This window comes from Nycticebus coucang, chromosome 22 (assembly GCF_027406575.1).
Source record: "Nycticebus coucang isolate mNycCou1 chromosome 22, mNycCou1.pri, whole genome shotgun sequence".
Lineage (NCBI taxonomy): Eukaryota > Metazoa > Chordata > Mammalia > Primates > Lorisidae > Nycticebus > Nycticebus coucang.
The window spans coordinates 11,428,350-11,447,677 of NC_069801.1; the positions used below are offsets into that span (position 1 = coordinate 11,428,350).

General features: G+C 50.6%; 1 protein-coding gene and 1 long non-coding RNA gene across 4 annotated transcripts in view; one reads left to right on the top strand and one right to left on the bottom strand.

The window, feature by feature from the left end:
- The window catches only part of PLEKHM2 (pleckstrin homology and RUN domain containing M2), a 42,866-nt gene that overhangs the window by 15,421 nt on the left and 8,117 nt on the right, over nucleotides 1-19,328 (top strand). For 2 of the 3 annotated variants that reach the window (XR_008376965.1, XM_053576825.1), the window contains exons 2-8: nucleotides 9,238-9,344; nucleotides 9,700-9,809; nucleotides 10,649-10,748; nucleotides 10,990-11,077; nucleotides 13,636-13,822; nucleotides 15,128-15,187; nucleotides 18,006-18,234. Coding sequence is in view for 2 of the 3 variants with exons in the window: in XM_053576825.1 (XP_053432800.1) it covers nucleotides 9,238-9,344; nucleotides 9,700-9,809; nucleotides 10,649-10,748; nucleotides 10,990-11,077; nucleotides 13,636-13,822; nucleotides 15,128-15,187; nucleotides 18,006-18,234 (881 nt within the window). In the remaining variant the exon portion in view is untranslated. The remainder of the gene's footprint in view (nucleotides 1-9,237; nucleotides 9,345-9,699; nucleotides 9,810-10,648; nucleotides 10,749-10,989; nucleotides 11,078-13,635; nucleotides 13,823-15,127; nucleotides 15,188-18,005; nucleotides 18,235-19,328) is intronic. The other variant, XM_053576824.1, reaches the window with a different exon arrangement.
- On the bottom strand, nucleotides 6,057-17,998 carry LOC128575288 (uncharacterized). The gene is made up of 3 exons (XR_008376967.1): nucleotides 16,621-17,998; nucleotides 13,693-13,782; nucleotides 6,057-6,486 (listed from the first exon to the last, which is right to left on the bottom strand). It is a non-coding gene; the product is annotated as an uncharacterized LOC128575288 (long non-coding RNA).

Sequence of the window (19,328 nt, forward strand, 5' to 3'; positions counted from 1 at the left end):
AATTCTGAAGTTCTGTCCTGGCCAGCATCCAGCCTTGTCTTAGATACCAGCAGAGACTCTACAGAGTCTAAAACAGGCACTATTGTTCTTAAGAAGCTTTGCTAGGACTTAAGATACTCCAGCCTGCCTGCCTTGTTTGTTTGTTTATTTCCTTGCTTATGTGTTTTTGAGGGGAGGGATGATGAGCACTGGTTTTCCCTTTAAATTCCTGTGCCTCTAGCTGGAGCAAGTTGCTGACTTGAGATCAGCGTAGGCAGGTTGTTATGGGGCCTATGCAAAGGGACATTCGGTAGTTCTGACCACACCAATCCTTCTGCAACTGTCACTGATATGGACAGGCCCCCTTGGGGTCCCTCTCTCTGAGGACTCCAGGTATCAAGGTTTGGGGATATCCGGACTCCAAAGATAATAAATGATATAGCATGGCTTGAGCCTGCCTTTCCTCTGAGGATCTGCCTTGGGAAGAATGAATGTCCGTGAAGACCAGAGGGGTGGTCTGCCCATCAAGTGGCCATGCTGTGAATAGACAGGCAGTGCCTGCTCACTTTCCATAAGACTCGTCCGTCACCTGCAGCCCATCTGCGGCAGCGTTAAGGGAGAGGCAGCCTCAAGGTCTATGTGGACCTAGAGGGCCCCTGCAAGCCCAGTCTGGCTGTGAGGTTGAGTTGCTCTTATTTAGCGGTGGGAAGCATTGTTTAACTCTTTTTTGTTGTTTGTTTGTTTGTTTGTTTGTTTGTTTGTTGGGAGACAGACTCTGTTGCCCTGCCTGGAGTGCAGTGGCAGCATCATAGCTCACAGCAACCTCAAACTCCTGGGCTTAAGTGATCCTCCAGCCTCAGCCTCTCAAGTAACTGGGATTACAAGCATGTGCACCATCATGCCCAGCTAATTGTTTCCTTTTTGGTAGAGATGGGGTCTCACTGTTGCTCAGGCTGGTCCCAAACTCCTGAGTTCAAGTGATCCTCCCACCTCAGCCTCCCATAATGCTAGGATTACAGGTGTGAGCCACTTTTTTTTTCTTTTTTTCTTTTTTTTTTTTTTTGTAGAGACAAAGTCTCACTGTACCGCCCTTGGTAGAGTGCCGTGGTGTCACACGGCTCACAGCAACCTCTAACTCTTGGGCTTACGCGATTCTCTTGCCTCAGCCTCCCGAGCAGCTGGGACTACAGGCGCCCGCCACAACGCCCGGCTATTTTTTTTGTTGCAGTTTGGCCGGGGCTGGGTTTGAACCCGCCACCCTCAGCATATGGGGCCGGCGCCCTACTCACTGAGCCACAGGCGCACAGAGTCTTACTTTGTTGCCCTTGATAGAGTGTCATGGTGTCATAGCTCATAGCAACCTCAAACTTTGGGCTCAAGAGATCTTGCCTCTGCCTCCCAAGTAGCTACAGGGAGGGACTACAGGGACTACAGGGACTACAGGGACTACAACCGCCAACCATCACGCCTGGCTATTTTTTCTTTTTTTTTAGAAACGGGTCTCATTCTTGCTTGAGGTTGGGCTTGAACTCCTGGACTCAGGCAATCCACCTGCCTCAAGCGCCCAGAGTGTAAGGATTATAGGTGTAAGATACCTCACCCAGCCTCTGATTAACTTTTTTTTTAACAGAGTTTCACTTTGTCACCATCAGTAGAGTGCTGTGACGTCACAGCTCACAGCAACCTCCAGCTCTTGGGCTTAGGTAATTCTCTTGCCTCATCCTCAATAGCTGGGACTACAGGTGCCCACCACAATGCCCAGCTATTTTTTTTGTTGTTGCAGTTTGGCTGGGGCCGGGTTCAAACCTGCCACCCTCGTTATATGGAGCCAGCTCTACACACTGAGCCACAGGCGCCGCCCTTTTTCTTTCTTTCTTTCTTTCTTTTTTTTTTTTTTTTGTGGTTTTTGGCCGGGGCTGGGTATGAACCAGCCACCTCCGGCATATGGGACCGGCGCCCTACTCCTTGAGCCACAGGGGCTGCCCTCTTTCTTTTTTTTTTTTGAGACAGTGTCTCACTTTGTTGCCCTCAGTAGAGTTCTGTGACATCACAGCTCACAGCAACCTCGAACTCTTGGGCTTAAGTGATTGATTCTCTTGTCTCAGCCTTCTGAGTAGCTGGGACTATAGGCAACTGCCACAATGCCCAGCTACTTTTAGAGACGGGGTCTCACTCTGACTCAGGCTGGTCTCAAACCCAAGAGCTCAGGCAATCCACCCTCAGACTCCCAGACTGCTAGGATTATAGACGTCAGCCACTGAGCCTGGTCTGATGTAACTCTTAAAAGAGGTTATTTGAGGTAAAGTGACAGTCAACCCATTCTTCAGTTGGGGTCTTTACTACTTTTGGATTTATGCCTTCTAGACTTGTACTGCTGAGGCTGTTTGAAACATTCTGTCTATAGCCTGTGGCTCAAGGAGTAGGGCACTGGTCCCATATACTGGGGGTGGCGGGTTTAAGCCCGGCCCCGGCCAAAACGCAAAAACAATAAATAAATAAATAAATAAATAAATAAATAAATAAATAAATATATTTAGTCTCCATGGAGCCAGTAGGTTGCCTGGTGACCTCCTCCCTGGGAAGCAGCAGAGACCTGGGAACGCCAAGCTGGGTTCCTCCTGTAATTATGGGCCTGTGTCCTCTGTCGGTGAGTAGGGGTGGAGCCCTAGAGGAGTCAGGCAGTTAAAGCAGGCAAGTTTATGGCCTATGTCTGTCCAGCTTCTCCTGATGCAGGGATTTCTTTGTAAATATGGAAGCATGGTGCTCCTCCCCTGCTGCCTCTCCAGTACAGCCTGTAAGTTGGCAGCAGAGTTGGAATCCAGATCTCCCATCTTTCGGGCTGGATAGTGTTGCAGCTTCTCTGGTCTTGGAGAAGGAAAGGAAGTCATCTGAAACTGTCTCATTTTCATTTTGTCGCTTACCGTCTTTCACAGCTAACTTTGAGTTATCAGGGACCAATCTGGAAGGATTCCTTAGTGCCAGCCATAGTACTAGAAATTGTTTTGTGGTTGTGTGTAGTTAAGAGAGCAATAAGAGAGAGGCTGTGGCAGCTCCGAACAGGAGTGGGACTCACCCTAATTAAAAGGCTCTGAGTCAGGCATTTCTTGGCCTGCTGGAGTGTGCCACCCACATTTCCCCGAAGCCACAGGGTCTGGTGCAGTTTCTAATGGCCATTCTTCCCGGAGCACTCAGGGAGCACCACACTCCTGGCCTTGAGAGAGTCTGGGGTGTGCAGAGCCAGCTCTTCCTGGCGCTGCTGCCTGAGCACACCTGAAAAATCAGGAGCAGGGACAGAAGAGCAGCTTAACTGGTCCATAGTGAGGCCTGGAAATACAGGGCACTTTAGGGAAATCATGACTTTATTTTTAATTTTAAAAAACATTTTTTTTTTTTTTGGAGACAGAGTTTCACTGTGTTGCCCTGGGTAGAGTACCCGTGGCATCACAGCTCACAGCAACCTCCAAATCTTGGGCTCAAGTAATCCTCTTAACTCAGTTTTTCTATTTTTAGTAGAGATGGGATCTTGCTTTTATTCAGGCTGGCGTTGAACTCGTGAGCTCAAGCTATCCACCTGCCTCAGCCTCCCAGAGTGCTCAGATTGCAGGTGTGAGCCACTGCGCCTTGCCAAATCCATGACTTTGTTTTTTTTTTTTTTTTTTGAGACAGAGTCTCACTATGTCGCTCTTAGTGCTATGGCATCACAGCTCACAGTAACCTCAAACTCTTGGGCTTAAGCAATTCTCTTGCCTCAGCCTCCCAAGTAGCAGGCACAGGTGCCTGCCCCAACGCCCGGCTATTTTTTGTTGCAGTTGTCATTGTTGTTCACCTGGCCTGGTCCAGGTTCAAACCCACCAGCCCCAGTGTATGTGGCCGGTGCCCTAACCACTCAGACACCAAGCCCAAAGCCATGACTTTAAAATAAGATTATGGCTTGAGTGCCCATAGCTCAATAGTCATGCACTGGGGCTGGTGGGTTTGAACCCCACCCTAGCCTGCTAAATAAACAGACAAAAAAATATCCAGGTGTTGTGGTGGGTGCCTGTAGTCCCAGCTACTAGAAAGGCTGAGGCAAGAGAATCACTTGAGCCTGAGAGTTTGAGGTTGCTGTGAGCTGTGACACCACAGCTCTGGACCAAGGGTGACATAGTGAGACTCTGTCTCCAATTAAATAAAAATAAGATAAAATAAAATAAAATTACTTTAAGTCTTAAGTCCTCTCTTCATTCTTAGTTGATTTTGCTTATTTTAAAAATTTTCTTCTGGGCGGCGCCTGTGGCTCAGTCGGTGAGGCACCGGCCCCATATACTGAGGGTGGCGGGTTCAAGCCCGGCCCCGGCCAAACTGCGACCAGAAAATAGCTGGGCGTTGTGGCGGGCGCCTGTGGTCCCAGCTACTCGGGAGGCTGAGGCAGGAGAATCGCTTGAGCCCAGGAGTTGGAGGTTGCTGTGAGCTGTGTGAGGCCACGGCACTCTACAGAGGGCCATGGGGTGGGACTCTGTCTCTACAAAAAAAAAAAAATTTTCTTCTGATGAGAACTTTTTCATCCTCCCACCATCAAGCATATTGGCCCACCTCCACCTGGGCTCCCACCCCTCCCCGGGGCAGAGGAGTCCATCCTGTCTTTCTGCTTCAAGGGCTTTGTTCCTTTACTTACCCATTTTCCCGCCACGCTTTTGGCAAAACTGGTCACAGGGGTTTTCTGTATTTGCTGTCTCCTCCTTCCCTCACTCTTCTCTCCCTCACTCTTCCTTTCCCTCCTCTCCTCTCCTCTCCTTTCCTTCCATCTTTCCTCCTCTTTCTCTTCTGACCAAAAATAGGCAGAACAGCACACTGAAGCCCTCTGTGTCCCGCTCTGCCATCTTGGGGACTGTCAGTGACATCTCTAGCCCCATCCCAGACACCTGTAAATATTTCAGTCTATATTGCTCAAAGATGAGGATTCTTTTCTCACATAACCCAATACCACTGTGCCGTGGCGTCACAGCTCACAGCAGCCTCAAACTCTTGGGCTTTAGTGATTCTCTTGTCTCAGCCTCCCAGTAACTGGGACTGCAGGTACCCGCCACAATGCCTGGCTAAGGAGGAGACTTAAACAGAGTCTAATGTTTTACATACATTATTCATTCAGGGATCTTAAACCCTGTTTTGTTTTGTTTTGTTTTGTTTAAGGCCAGCATAGAACAAAGTTTGTTGAGGAAGAGAAAGATAGGTTTACAGAGTAAGAGCAAGATATAGATTTACAGAGCAAGGTAGATTCATAGACAGCAAATGGGCCTCCATTGCCAGGTTGAATAGGCAAGAAGGCCTTGAACCTTGATTTGATGAAAAGACCTGACTTTAAAATCTGGCTCCACCACTTGCAAGCTCTGTGACCTACTTTATGGGATCGCTGTGATGATTAAATTAAATTATAGCATGTGTCATCATCATCAGAGCTGCTAACATTTCTTTTTTTTTTTTTTAGAAAGACAGTCTCGGGCGGCGCCTGTGGCTTAAGGAGTAGGGCGCTGGTCCCATATGCCGGAGGTGGCGGGTTCAAACCCAGCCCCGGCCAAAAACCACAAAAAAAAAAAAGAAAGACAGTCTCACTTTGTTGCCCTCAGCAGAGTGCTGTGGCATCACAGCTCACAGCAACCTCCAGCTCTTGGGCTTAGGCGATTCTCTTGCCTCAGCCTCCCCAGTAGCTGGGACTACAGGTGCCCGCCACAACACCTGGCTCTTTTTTGTTGCAGTTTGGCCGGGGCTGGGTTCGAACCCACCATCCTCGGTATATGGGGCCAGCACCCTACTCACTGAGGCACAGGCGCCGCCCCCACTGCTAACATTTCTTAAGTGTTTATGTGGTATCATGCACTTTGATAAGTACGGTGTCTGACTGAAGAATCTACACTCTTAACAGCTTTGCCACTTTCCTAGTGCACAGAATACGCACCTAATGCACGAGGGTTTTGGGCGGCGCCTGTGGCATAGTGGGTAAGGCGCCGGCCCCATATACCGAGGGTGGCAGGTTCGAACCCGGCCCCAGCCAAACTGCAACAAAAAAATAGCCGGGCGTTGTGGCGGGCGCCTGTAGTCCCAGCTACTCAGGAGACTGAGGCAGGAGAATCACCTAAGCCCAGGAGTTGGAGGTTGCTGTGAGCTGTGACACCACGACATGCTACCTAGGGCGATAAAGCGAGACTCTGTCTCTAAAAATAAATTAAATAAATAAATAAATAAAAATAAATGATGGCTGTAATCATGGTTGGCATTAGCTTTACCAGCAGGTACTGAATGAAACTGAAGAGTAATTTGGCATGGAAGATGGTAGTTGTGCTTGCAGGCTGGGACATGTGTGTGTATATATATTTTTTCTTCAAGTGAAACATTTTTCTCATTTTAATAAGGAAATTCATAACCATAACTCATTTAGAAAGTCATAACAAGGGCAGCACCTGTGGCTCAAGGAGTAGGGCGCTGGCCCCATATACTGGAGGTGGTGGGTTCAAAACTGGCCCCGGCCAAAAACTGCAAAAAAAAAAACAGGGTGGCGCCTGTGGCTCAGTCGGTAAGGCGCTGGCCCCATATACCGAGGGTGGCGGGTTCAAACCCGGCCCCGGCTGAACCGCAACCAAAAAATAGCTGGGCGTTGTGGCAGACGCCTGTAGTCCCAGCTACTCGGGAGGCTGAGGCAAGAGAATCGCCTAAGCCCAGGAGCTGGAGGTTGCTGTGAGCTGTGTGATGCCACGGCACTCTACCGAGGGCCATAAAGTGAGACTCTGTCTCTACAAAAAAAGAAAAGAAAAGAAAGAAAGTCATAACGAGGGAGATACCATAGATCCTAAACAACCTCTTGAGGGTCTTGGTAAAGGCACTCAGGGTTTCAACAGGCAGGGTGAGAACGGGAGTTATTTCAGAGTCCATGAGGACTGGCCTGGCCTGATGATTCTGGAAGAATGTCTGCTTCAGTTATTGCCTTGGAGATCAGTCGAACCTCAGATGTTTTCTGAAATTGCAAGTGGTGGCAAGAAGACCAGTTTGGGGGTCCAGGGATGGTCAGAGGTGTGGTCAGGTGCTCATTTAGGTGTGTGATGTGAATCCAAGAGGTGACCCCTGTTAATTTTTTTTTTTTTTTAGAGACAGAGTCTCCCTTTATCGCCCTCGGTAGAGTGCTGTGGCGTCACAGCTCACAGCAACCTCCAACTCCTGGGCTTAGGTGATTGTCTTGCCTCAGCCTAACGAGTAGCTGGGACTACAGGCGCCCACCACAACCGGCTATTTTTTTGTTGCAGTTTGGCCGGGGCCGGGTTCGAACCCGCTACCCTCAGTATCTGGGCTGGCACCCTACCCACTGAGCCAAGGCACCGCCCTTTTTTTTTTTTTTTTTTTAATTGTTGGGGATTCATTAAGGGTACAAGAAACCAGGTTACATGGGTGGTGCCTATGGCTCAAGGAGTAGGCCACTGGCCCCATATACTGGAGGTGATGGGTTTAGACCCGGCCCCAGCCAAAAACAAACTGCAACAAAAAGGAAACCAGGTTACACTGATTGCATTTGTTAGGTAAAGTCCCTCTTACAATTGTGTCTTGCCCGCAAAAGGTATGTCACACACCAAGACCCCACCCCCATCCCTCCTTCCCTCCCTCTGCTCTTCCTAAGCATTGCTTTTTTAATGAGGAAGTTACACTAGATCTCTTAAGGATCTTTCCAGCTCTGTCATCTACCAAAGACTCTCCAATCGTAGATGTACTTGGCTTTTGAAACTTAAAGAAAAAAAAAAAAAAGCTGGACATCAGTGTTGTAGCACTTAATACTAAAGTGTGCAAAGATGCTTCTAGCCGGGCGGCGCCTATGGCTCAGTGAGCAGGACGCTGGCCCCATATACCGAGGGTGGTGGGTTCAAACCCAGTCCCTGCCAAACTGCAACAAAAAAATAGCCGGGCGTTGTGGCGGGCACCTATAGACCCAGCTACTCGGGAGGCTGAGGCAGGAGAATCGCCTAAGCCCAGGAGTTGGAGGTTGCTGTGAGCTGTGTGACACCATGGCACTCTGCCAAGGGCGATAAAGTGAAACTCTGTCTCTACAAAAAAAAAGATGCTTCTAGTCATTGCCGAGAGGGAGTTGTGCAGTTTCTATAGGCTCATTGCTTCTTCAGTTCTAGAAACCTTTCCTTCTGGTGCTTTGATTTGCCTGCCTCTGCGAGGAGGGAACAGGACTACATAGGACTGGGGTTGTTCCCAGCTAACAGGGCTGCTTGGCTTTGTCTGGGCCACAGAGAAGAGAGGCTATTTTTGTTGTGAGGATTGAATCGTTGGCCTCTCTCCAAGAGCACATGCTTATTGGTGTGGTTGATGCATCTTACCACTGCTTCCAGAAAACACTTGAGGACACGTTTATCCCAAGAGCTTAACCGTAAGAGGAGTACTCAGGGATCTGTGCTCTTTTCTTGTGTTCTTCTCCCTTCTGGCCATAGGAAGGGCAACAGCTGGCCAGGGTGGGGCTAACATGAACTTGGAGGGACTTTTCTTCTAGGACATTACTTGAAAGGAGCCCTCCCTCCCCCTCCGTAACTGTGGTTGCAGAGAACTCAGTCCAAGTATCTGAGCTTTCTTAGCCTTAACTAGGCCAATAGAACGCCCTCACCCTCCTTAGCCTGGTGGAGTTTGCGGTGCTACGATTCCTCTCACCTACTGTCCAATTCTCTTTTTATCAGTCCAGCCTGAGAACAGTGTCCTTCTTGGATAGGGCTTAACATGAACCTGGCATGTACCCAGATCCATGTCCAGCCTTGTCAGTTTCCTTAGGCAAAGTCACTGTCCTGTGTCAGCCTCTGGCAAGAATGCCATCAGACCAGGTGCCCCGTTCCCTCAGCCCTTAGTGTATGCAGAGGGTAGCTCCACGTAGGTAGGGTGTTGCTCCGCTCCGGGATATGTGTGGCGTTTATGTGGACAGTACTATATGCCGTGCACCTGGAGCTATGCAGCATGGCGGCCCTGACCTGAAGCCTGAGACCTCTGCATGGACTATGGATCCCTCACCAGCATCAAGTTGTCATCATGCAAAACGCTTACTGAGGGCCTCTGTATTCTGGGTTGTGAGGATGTAGCCTTTGTGCCTGGAACTTCCAGTGCAGGACCAGCAGCTGGGACAGGGCAGTCTCTTTTAGTCATCACAAACATGTCATTTGACTATGATTTTCTCAGCTACCTTCTTGATGCCAGAACTTCTGTAGCCCTCCTCTTTATCCATTTCTGATTTGAGAGCTTTTTCTCTTTCAGTTGCAGAGCTACTTTGCTGCATGTGAGGATGAGACCCCTGCCATCCGGAATCATGACAAGGTCCTGCAGCGCCTGTGTGAGCACCTGGACCACGCCCTGCTATACGGGTGAGGTGGAGGGCATCTCTGAAGACTGGGGAGCACAGCGGGGCATAGCCAGGGCCACGGGGAGCCTGCGGACGGGAATCCCCAGCTTTTCTGCCTTCCTTTTTCCCCCTTGGCAGAAGGAGATTTGTCTCGCTCACGCAGGCTGCAGTCTATAGTTATCCCAGTAAGCCGTCTCTATGCAGACAGAAATTCCGTGGGGAAGACTAGCCACAGATGACATGAAGCTGTGGGGCGTCCTGCTGGCCTTCAGAACCCTCTGCCTTGAGCAATGATGTGAAGGCTGCAGGGGCCGGCTGATTACAGCTTCCCAGGGCAGCCCCAGACAGCCCCCGGCAGCTCCGATCCTCTTTTTCAGACTCCAGGACCTCTCATCTGGCTACTGGGTGCTCGTGGTGCACTTCACCCGAAGAGAGGCCATCAAACAGATCGAGGTGCTGCAGCATGTGGCCACCAACCTGGGACGCAGTGAGTATGACAGGAGACAGGCAACTAGCTCTGCCCTCTCCATGGGTAGCATGGGCTCAGGTTTGGCCTCAGGGTCAGCCCTGGGAGGCTGCTCCCTCGTGGTGTCAGGTGCAGTGTGGTATTAAATGTTGGCCCCCTTCACGAGGCTTCTTTTCCCCCTGCACGTGACAGTTAGTTGGCACAGCAGTGGTGGGGTAAAGGAGAGGGAGCTGCCTACAAGAGCTGGGTTCCTGTTGAATCCCAGCCCCAGCACGTGAGGCAGAGTCCAATTTCTCCCACTGAGCTAAGATCAGTGTTGGCTGTAGGATTAGTGCAGAGTCTCGGTGTTTCTGACCCACCTGGAGTGTGTAATCTGCCCCCTTAACAGAGTTTCCTGGCCAGCTACAGGCTGGGGTCTTTCTAGGCAAATGAAAGCTCGGGGGTTATGGTGCCAAGCAAGAAGGCTGTTGAGGTTCCTGCTCCCCTCACTTGTTCTTTCTTTCCTTTCTGCACTCGCGTCATACTTAAAAGCCAGCACCCTCGGCTCGGCGCCTGTAGCTCAAGTGGCTAAGGCACCAGCCACATACACCAGAGCTGGCAGGTTTGAATCCAGCCCAGGCCTGCCAAACAGCAATGACAACTACAACCAAAAAATAGCCGGGCATTGTGATGGGCGCCTATAGTCCCAGCTACTTGGGAGGCTGAGGCAAAAGAATTGCTTAAGCCCAAGAGTTGGAGGTTGCTGTGAGCTGTGACACCATAGCACTCTACCCAGGGCAAGAGCTTGAGACTCTGTCTCAAAAAAAAAAAAGAAAGAAAGAAACCAGTACCCTGACAGGCCTTCCTGTCTTTGTTCGCAGGCCGGGCCTGGCTGTACCTGGCCCTCAATGAGAACTCCTTGGAGAGCTACCTGCGGCTATTCCAGGAGAACCTGGGTCTGTTGCATAAGTACTACGTCAGGTGAGTGTCCAGAGTGACGCTGCAGGCCCGTCTCTGAAGACACTTTCAGGACCTTGTCATGTGGTTCCAAACCCAGCAGGAAACTGCCAGGAGAGTGAGGGTGATGGCTCTATTGAGCTGCAAGCTGCCCAGGGAATGGGGTGTCACGTGTCAAATTTCAACACGGTTGGTGTGTTAGCGAGATTGGGCTAAGCTGGTAACTGGACCCAGAAGCACCATGGTGTCTTCTCATGTCTCCTAGGAATGCCCTGGTCTGCAGTCACGATCACCTGACACTCTTCCTGACCTTGGTGTCCGGGCTGGAGTTCATTCGGTTCGACCTAGATCTGGTGAGACAACATAGCTCTTGCTACTCATGGAAAGCAAGAGCAGTGGGCAGGGTGGGCAGAGTGGGCGGTGATTTCACATTTCAAGTCTCTTTTGGGGAGCTTGTTAGCTATGACTGAGCTTGAGCAAAGCCTTGTTTAGGTGAGGGAAAGGTTTCAGGGTCATGGAAGTGGAAGGGGAGTGAGTCTCAGCAAGAATTCCTGGTTCATGTCACTTCTGTCTGTACAACTTGGAGAAAAGCCACATGGCCTGGAGTGTCTTAGCCCAGGACTCACCTTCATGTTTAGGACATGAGCATTGAAGAAAAACAAGGCAGGCAAGTGGACAGCAGAAAGATAAAAAGGAGGGAAGGGTGGGGAAAGGAAGAGCAGAGAGAGGGAAGGAGAGAGAGGGGTGGGGCCTTGGTGTGTGCCACACCTTTGGGGGGCAAGACACGATTGCAAGAGGGACTTTGCCTAACAAATGCAATCAGCGTAACCTGGTTTCTTGTACCCTCAATGAATCCCCAACAATTAAAAAAAAAAAAAGGGCGGCGCCTATGGCTCAGTCGGTAGGGCGCCGGCCCCATATACCGAGGGTGGCGGGTTCAAACCCGGCCCCGGCTGAACTGCAGCCAAAAAATAGCTGGGTGTTGTGGCGGGCGCCTGTAGTCCCAGCTACTCGGGAGGCTGAGGCAGGAGAATCACTGGAGCCCAGGAGTTGGAGGTTGCTGTGAGCTGTGTGAGGCCACGGCACTCTACCGAGGGCAATAAAGTGAGACTCTGTCTCTACAAAAAAAAAAAACAAAAAAAAACAAGGCAGGCTTAGCGCCCATAGCTCAATGGCTAGCTACATACACCAGGGCTGGTGGGTTTGAACCCAGCCTGGGCCTGCTAAACAACGATGACAACTACAACCAAAAAATAGCCAGATGTTGTGGCGGGCACCTGTAGTCCCAGCTACTTGGGAGGCTAAAGCAAGAGAATCGCTTAAGCCCAAGAGTTTGAGGTTGCTGTGAGCTGTGATGCAACAGCACTCTACTGAGTGCGACATAGTGAGATTCTGTCTCAAAAAAAAAGAAAAACAAGACAAATTCAGCCCTTTGCTTCCTGGGATTCCAACAACTATCTTCAAGTCCATCCTTCCCAATTGACATGCTCTGGGTCATTTGCTTCAAATTCTCAAGCTTCCCTCCCCTTCATGCACTGTACAAATGTACTGCTGGCCCAGACTGAGCAAAAGAGGCTCCCAAGTGCCTCTTTGACTCAGGCTTATCCAGATCCATGTAGCTGCCCTGTCCTAATTGAATCACATTTCTGGGTTTCTGCCCCAACAGCACAGACTGAAAAAGGAACTTGGCTAGTACAGGTTGAGCATCCTTAATTCAAAAATCCAAAATCCAAGGTGCTCCAAAATCTGAAATTTTTGAGTGCTGATCCCATGCCAAAGGAAATGCTCATTGAAGCATTTTGGATTTCAGATTTTCAGATTAGAAATACTTAACTGGTAAGTATAATGCAAATATTCCAAAATGTGAAATCTGGAACATTTGTGGTTGCAAGCATTTCAGATAAGGGATATTCAAGTTGTAGTAGAAATTGGGGAAAATGAGCAATTCTTTTTTTTTTGTTTATTTGAAACAGAGTCTCACTTTTGTCACCCTCAGTAGAGTGCTGTAGCATCACAGCTCACAGCAACCTCCAACTCCTGGGCTTAGGCGATTCTCTTGCCTCAGCCTCCCAAGTAGCTGGGACTACAGGAACCCGCCACAACGCCCGGCTATTTTTTTTTTTGCAGTTTGACTGGGGCCAGGTTTAAACCTGCCACCCTTGCTATATGGGGCCAGTACCCTACTCACTGAGCCACAGGCGCCGCCTGAAAATGAGCAATTCTAATAGTAAAAGTGAGCAAGGAGGTACTAGAGGGTGTAGTTGGGTCCTGACAGCTGTGTCATCTGTCAGCATAAAGTCCATAGCTTTCAGGCTCAGCGCCTGTGGCTCAAGAGGCTAAGGCGCCAGCCACATACACCTGAGCTAGCAGGTTCGAATCCAGCCCGGGCCTGCCAAACAACAATGATGGCTGCAACCAAAAAATAGCCGGGTGTTGTGGCGAGCGCCTGTAGTCCCAGCTATTTGGGAGGCTGAGGCAGGAGAATCACTTGAGCCCAGGAGTTTGAGGTTGCTGTGAGCTGTGATGCCACGGCACTCTACCCAGGGTGACAGCTTGAGGCTCTGTCTCAAAAAAAAAAGTCCATAGCTTTCAAAGCCAGCACCGGCGGCGCCTGTGGCTCAACGGACTAGAGCACCGGCCCCATATGCTGGGCGGGTTCAAACCCAGTCCCGGCCAAAAACTGAGAAAAATAAATAAATTAAAAAAAAAAAAAAAGCCAGCACCATTCACATTTCTCTTCTTAGCAGCTTATCTCTGAATTTCCTATGTTAAGCTCATTAATTTCCCAAGGAAAAACTAGCATAGGCGGATATGGCAGAGGCAGACGCATGTCTCTCAAGCCATTTGCAGAAGACTGTTTTCTGACCCACCTGAATGCCCACCAAACGTCCCTCTTCCCCTTTCTCCTCAGGATGCCCCTTACCTAGACCTGGCTCCCTACATGCCCGACTACTATAAACCTCAGTACCTGCTGGACTTTGAAGACCGCCTTCCCAGCTCAGTCCATGGCTCAGACAGCCTGTCCCTGAACTCCTTCAACTCCGTCACCTCTACCAACCTGGAGTGGGATGACAGTGCGATTGCCCCATCTAGTGAGGGTGAGTGGCTCAGGGCAGAAAGGAGCCAGGCCTCTGCCAGGCAGATGGGCTCTGGATCCACTTAAGCCTCTCTGAGTGATGTCTTTCTTGGCCAATTTTGGTCTGGTGATTGCAATTCACCATTTCCCAGATATTCCTTTCCTCAGTGTCCCTCTGGTGCTAAAATATGGATTCTAGGCACAAAAGGCTAAAATGAGATTTTATGAATTTAGGCCCTTTCCCAGAAGGCTCCAGTTGCACACCTAGGTGTAGCGTTCTGAGCAGTGTGCTCTGGAAACCCATGCCTGTCACAGGGGTGAGCGTTGCTTGCTTGCGGAGGTTGTCCTACCCCAGATTCTAGGCAGAAAGAGGCTAAGGACTCCTAGGAGAAGAGAGAGAGCCAGGCAGGTCAAGAGCTTAGGGGGAAACCTGCCACCATTTCCTGTGCATCTGTCCGAGTCTCTGAGTCCCTCCTACACTCGCTGGTGTGTTCCAGATGGTTGCACCTGTTCCATCAGAGACTGAGAACTCTGTAGGTTGTTACGTTGTTTTGGGCCAACAACTTATTGGAACAACCTGGTTTCTTGCAAACCATAGGCCTTGGTGTTCATTGGTAAACATGACCATTTCCCTACTTGGATCTCCTGTGGGAAACCAGATCTCTTCATTCACTTCACCTCACCCCCCAGGAAAGGGGATCCAAGCCCAAGTTCAGCCCCTAGGGCTCCCCAGAATTGCTTCAGCATTGAGACCTTGACCTTCCTCTTTCTTTATTTCTGCTGTGCCCTGGGTTGTATGTCCCAGGGGAGGGAGGTCACTCTCAGACTTGCTATTAGCAAGATTCACATTGCTCAATGTGCAAGCAGATGGCAGCCCATGGGCTTCCTGAGAGAAGTCGGGGGAGGAATGGGCCTTAGAGGAGCCAGATTGCCCATGGACAGAGGTGTCCCCTTGAGCCCACCCCATCTCAACTATTTGAAGATGGTACAACTTGAGCTGCTTGAGAGGATCTTATTGTCCTGCTGGGGTACAGAGGGAAGGCGGGCAAGAGGTAGAAGACAAGGGAGCCCTGGTTTCTCTCTGCCAGCACCAGCTTCTGAGTTTGGAAAGGGATCGTCACCAGAGTTCTCTCCAGTGGTGGCTACTGGGCCAGTGCTGGAGCTGAGAAGCAGCCAGAGCCCCACTAGGCTGTTAGATAAAACGTAGAAAGTTTTAAGTTTCTCTTCTCCTGTTTTCTCCCCATGTTCCCCACCCCATTGCCCCTACCCTCCCTGACCTTCCACTGCCTGTGTTTCTAATCTTCAGTTTTGTCCCTCATTTTTGTAGATTATGATTTTGGAGATGTGTTTCCAGCAGTGCCGTCTGTACCCAGCACAGACTGGGAAGGTGGGACAGAGTCCGCTATTATCCTCTTTTCCTGTTTTGCAATGTCTCCATGCCAAGCTTGCTGCATGCATCAAAATCAGCTCCTTATTATTTACAGTAACATCCATGATCATAATAAAGCCAAGTTTGCTGTTTTAATAGATGGAATTCTGCAGTAGAAGAACTTGACCTTTAGCCCTAGGTGAATCCCTTCCAGGGCAGGACTCTGGCCTTTGTGCAGCGGCCTTCTGGAGTCACTAAGCGACTGGCTGAGGGACACCAGATCACCTTTCCTGATTCTGATGCCAATTGATGCCTACAAGGTGTATAGGGAACTGCTAACTCTTGGGAGACCCAGTGAGCCAAGATTTGTTCTGGAAAAAAATGCCTTTAAACTTGTGGATCATTAGCTCTTTTAGGCCAAACGAATGTTAAGGAGAAAGATTCTTTCAGCCTATTGCTAATGGCTTCCTCTTGGGTGTTTTGGAAAGATATTGAGGTCCAAGGGAGTGAATGCCCAGGCACAGGTGAAACTTCCTACAGGGAGAATCTCTTTGACATTTTAAGGCAAATTAGAACAAAATCTCTCAGCCCTCTTCATGCCATCTACTAGGCAGAAGTGCTTGGGCATTTTTTCTGCCCAGAAATTCTGCTAGCTATTCCCCAGGTTGCCATGATTACTCAAAGCAAAGGTTGTGTTCCTGCTCTGTGGGCCACTTCCAGCCCGGCGGGGGTGCCGGAGTGGAGGAGATGAGAACTGCCTCACCCAGAAGATGAGGAGTGGGCTCTCCCTGTGTAATTACAGGCATGGTTTCTGAGCAGTGGATGACAGCGATCTTTCCCCATGCAATAGGACTATGAAATAGCATCGCTTTGGAAATAAGACATGGCATTGGGAAAAATAAATTATGTCACTTGGCCAAGAGACTAGCATTGAAGTCCCATGTTAAATTAGCTTGAAATCCAGAATTCCATCATAACATCATCTTCTTCTCAGCCGCTCCTCTTACAGCACACATGCTGGGCATTGGTTGTTTGCCCCTCTGATTCTAACAACTAACCCCTCCTGACATGCCTGTTGTAGTCACTTGTCAAGCAGGGGCCTGACCTTCCTCTGCAGCCCTTTGGAGCTCCCTAGGGTCTGAGAACTAACATCCCAGTTGCACGGCTTGCTCAGGCTAAGCTGGGCCCCAGGGCAGGCTGAGATTTGTCCCAGCAGTGACATCCTGCTTTCCTAAGTTCCTTGAGCACCAAAGAATGCCTGAGCACACTCTGGCAGCCCATGGGGGTTGGGCGGACTGCCTTCTTGGATCTGGAGGACAGCAGCACTTGGGGGCAGCTCCAAACTCTGAGCCCTGGGGCTGGGATTGAGGGTGGCCTTTCCATGGTCTGTGGCTTTTACAGGACTTGTGGCTTTTATAGCTTGACACCTGCCACAGGGTCTCCTTACTTACCTCTTGGAACTCCCCTGGAAGCAGCTGCATGGGCTGAGGATAGTCAAGGGGCTCTCTGGGACCAATGGCCATGGTTTTCTGTATCTAAGAAGTCAGGCTCTGGGATTCCAGGTCTCATGTGTTGCTAGTGTTTTTCTGGCAGAGCTGGTAAAAGCTTTAGCAGCGTCCTTTGCCCTTATGTTAAAAGATGGTGTACCTTACACAGATGATGTGCTGTGTCAGCAGACAGCTGCCCCATAGTTTGTATGATCCTCTAAGAAGTTGACAGCTGGTTGGGCCCTTCCAGTGGGGCTGTGGGGAGCATGTTTGTCTCCTCTCTTCTGGGTAGATAATGGCCAGCGAGATGGACATAGGTCAGCAAATGGAGCGTGACCAGCCTGTGTCCCTTGCCATTAACCCTCACCAGGAGGTGTCACCAGTTGGGCCCCAGTTCTCTGCTTGAGCAGCTCCCACCTGCCCCTGGATCAATGCCCTGTGTGCTCCCACACTGGTTCTCCTTCTCCTCCCTGCTCCCGTCCAGTAGCCAGAGCAGATGGGTGGGTGGGAGCGGGCATTGAACCAGCTCCTCTCTGGAGGGGCAGCAGTCCCCCACCTTCTTACTAGGTGGTGCTGTGGGTGAGGCCATGACTCAGAGGACCGGTCAGTGAGTTGAGTTCCCAGCTCTACTCTTACAGTGCCAGGGGAGTACTGGGGGTTCTGGGAGAAGCAGCCTCTGTGGGGCAGCCACTGGTCATACCTGTCATTGCCCCCTTGCCCCTCGTTCTTGTTCCCTGCTCTGTCATCTCCTCTCTGTTCTCTGCCCTTCTTTCTGCCTGCCCTCCCATGGTCTACCCTTGGGCTCCTCATCTGTCCTCAGCCCTGTGCTTAGCCTGCACCGTTCTCTTTCTGTTCCTCTGTTCTTCTCTTTTCCTTTATGTTCCATTTTGTCTGCCTCTACAGGGGACCCTTCAGAGGACTTCGGGTACCTCTCAGCCCTGCAAGTAGGGTGTGGGGCTAAGGAGTCTGCTGGGTACCCCCCTAGAGGATCCTGACAGGAGGGCTCTGAGGTTAACCCCTGAGGCATGCGACTATCTCCTCTTGTGGCTTCCAGCCACCTGTGGAGGCATTGAGGTCACCATCCCTTAAGCCTGGAGGCCACATAACCTTGGGGCCCTTCACTGAGACTACTCAAAGTGTGGTGAGGGCTCCCAGCAGTGGGGTTGATGGTAGTCCCTCCAAGTTGCTGCTAAAGCACAAATCCCAGGTCCTGTTAGGTTGGAATTTCTACTCTATAAACAGGGCCACCCTAATTGTTTCCCTGGGAGGCACTTCCATGCCTCTCTCTTTTGGGGCCTGGGCCCCCAGATGGTGTCTGACGGGCTGTCTTCCACTTCCTGTCCTCCCAGATGGAGACCTCACAGACACCGTCAGTGGCCCCCGCTCCACTGCCTCGGATCTGGCCAGCAGCAAGGCTTCCACACGGAGTCCCACCCAGCGCCACAACCCCTTCAACCAGGAGCAAGCAGAGGCCATTTCCTCCTCGGACACCACCCCTGTGCACACTACCCCTCCGGAGAAGGAGGAATCCCAGGCCCTGGACCTGCCAGATGTCTGCACAGAGCTCGAGGTCATCAGGTCAGCCAGCAGGGACCCAAAGAGGAGTTGGGTCCCAGGGTCTGACCTGTCCACTCCTGGCATTATTTTTTAGTCCAGTGTATACTGGGGTGCCCCTGAGAGCAGTTGGACATCTTGGGACTAAGAAGTAACCCCCACCCTGCCCAATTTTCAGCAAGTTCTCAGAGCAAGGGGAAATGGGCCTGTCCCAGTCAGCTCTGGCTGCTATAGTAAAGTACCAAGGCCTGGGTGGCGTGAATAATACGTACTATTTCTCGGTTTGGGAGCCTGAAGTCTGAGATGAAGATGCCAGCATAGGTAGGTTCTGATGAGGGCTCTCTTCTGGATTCACACGATGTCTGCCTGTGGTGGGGAGCAGAGAGAGAGTTGCTGGAGTCCCTTTTATAAGAGTACACTTAACCCAGGCATGAGGATTCCACCCTCATGAACTAATCACCTCCCAAAGCCGCCCCCCGCCCCATATCATGTTGAGGTTAGGATTTCAACATAGGAATTTGGTGGGGCAGTGAGGGGATGACACAAGCATTCAATCTATTGCTTTGAGGCCAGGTGGCATAGGCAAGTAGCCACGGAGCTGTCAAGACCAGAAAGCACCTTTAGACCAGGCTTCCTTCCAAGGGAAATCTTGGAAGTTAATGCACAATTTCTGAGATTCGTACCAATCTAGTTCAGCCTGGCTCATTGAAGGAAAAGTATCTTTGTCATGTTGGCAGGAACATGGAAAGGAAGGAGGAGGTGAGTGACAAGGGGGACTGTTAGCCAGAGGGCTCTGAGGTTAACCTAACCTTTAGCTCTGGAGGTGATCTAGGCCCTGTTCTTCAAGCTCTGCCCTAAGAACAAGGAGAAGCCTTTTGTGTGTGTGTGAGGCTTCCTAGAAGGCTCCTGATGGCCTTGGTCAGGGGGCTGCTCCCTGGTGACTGGAGCCCAAAGCCTGCCCCACAGGCTGGTTCCAGGCCGGAGTGGCCTTCACAATCCAGACCTGGGATCACTAGCTAGGCCCCCTCCAGCCAACTTGGAACCAAAGAGGAGGGCCAGGAGTTTGGGTGATTCATCCATAGTGATACTTAACGAGAAGGGGGGTCTGCCCGACATCT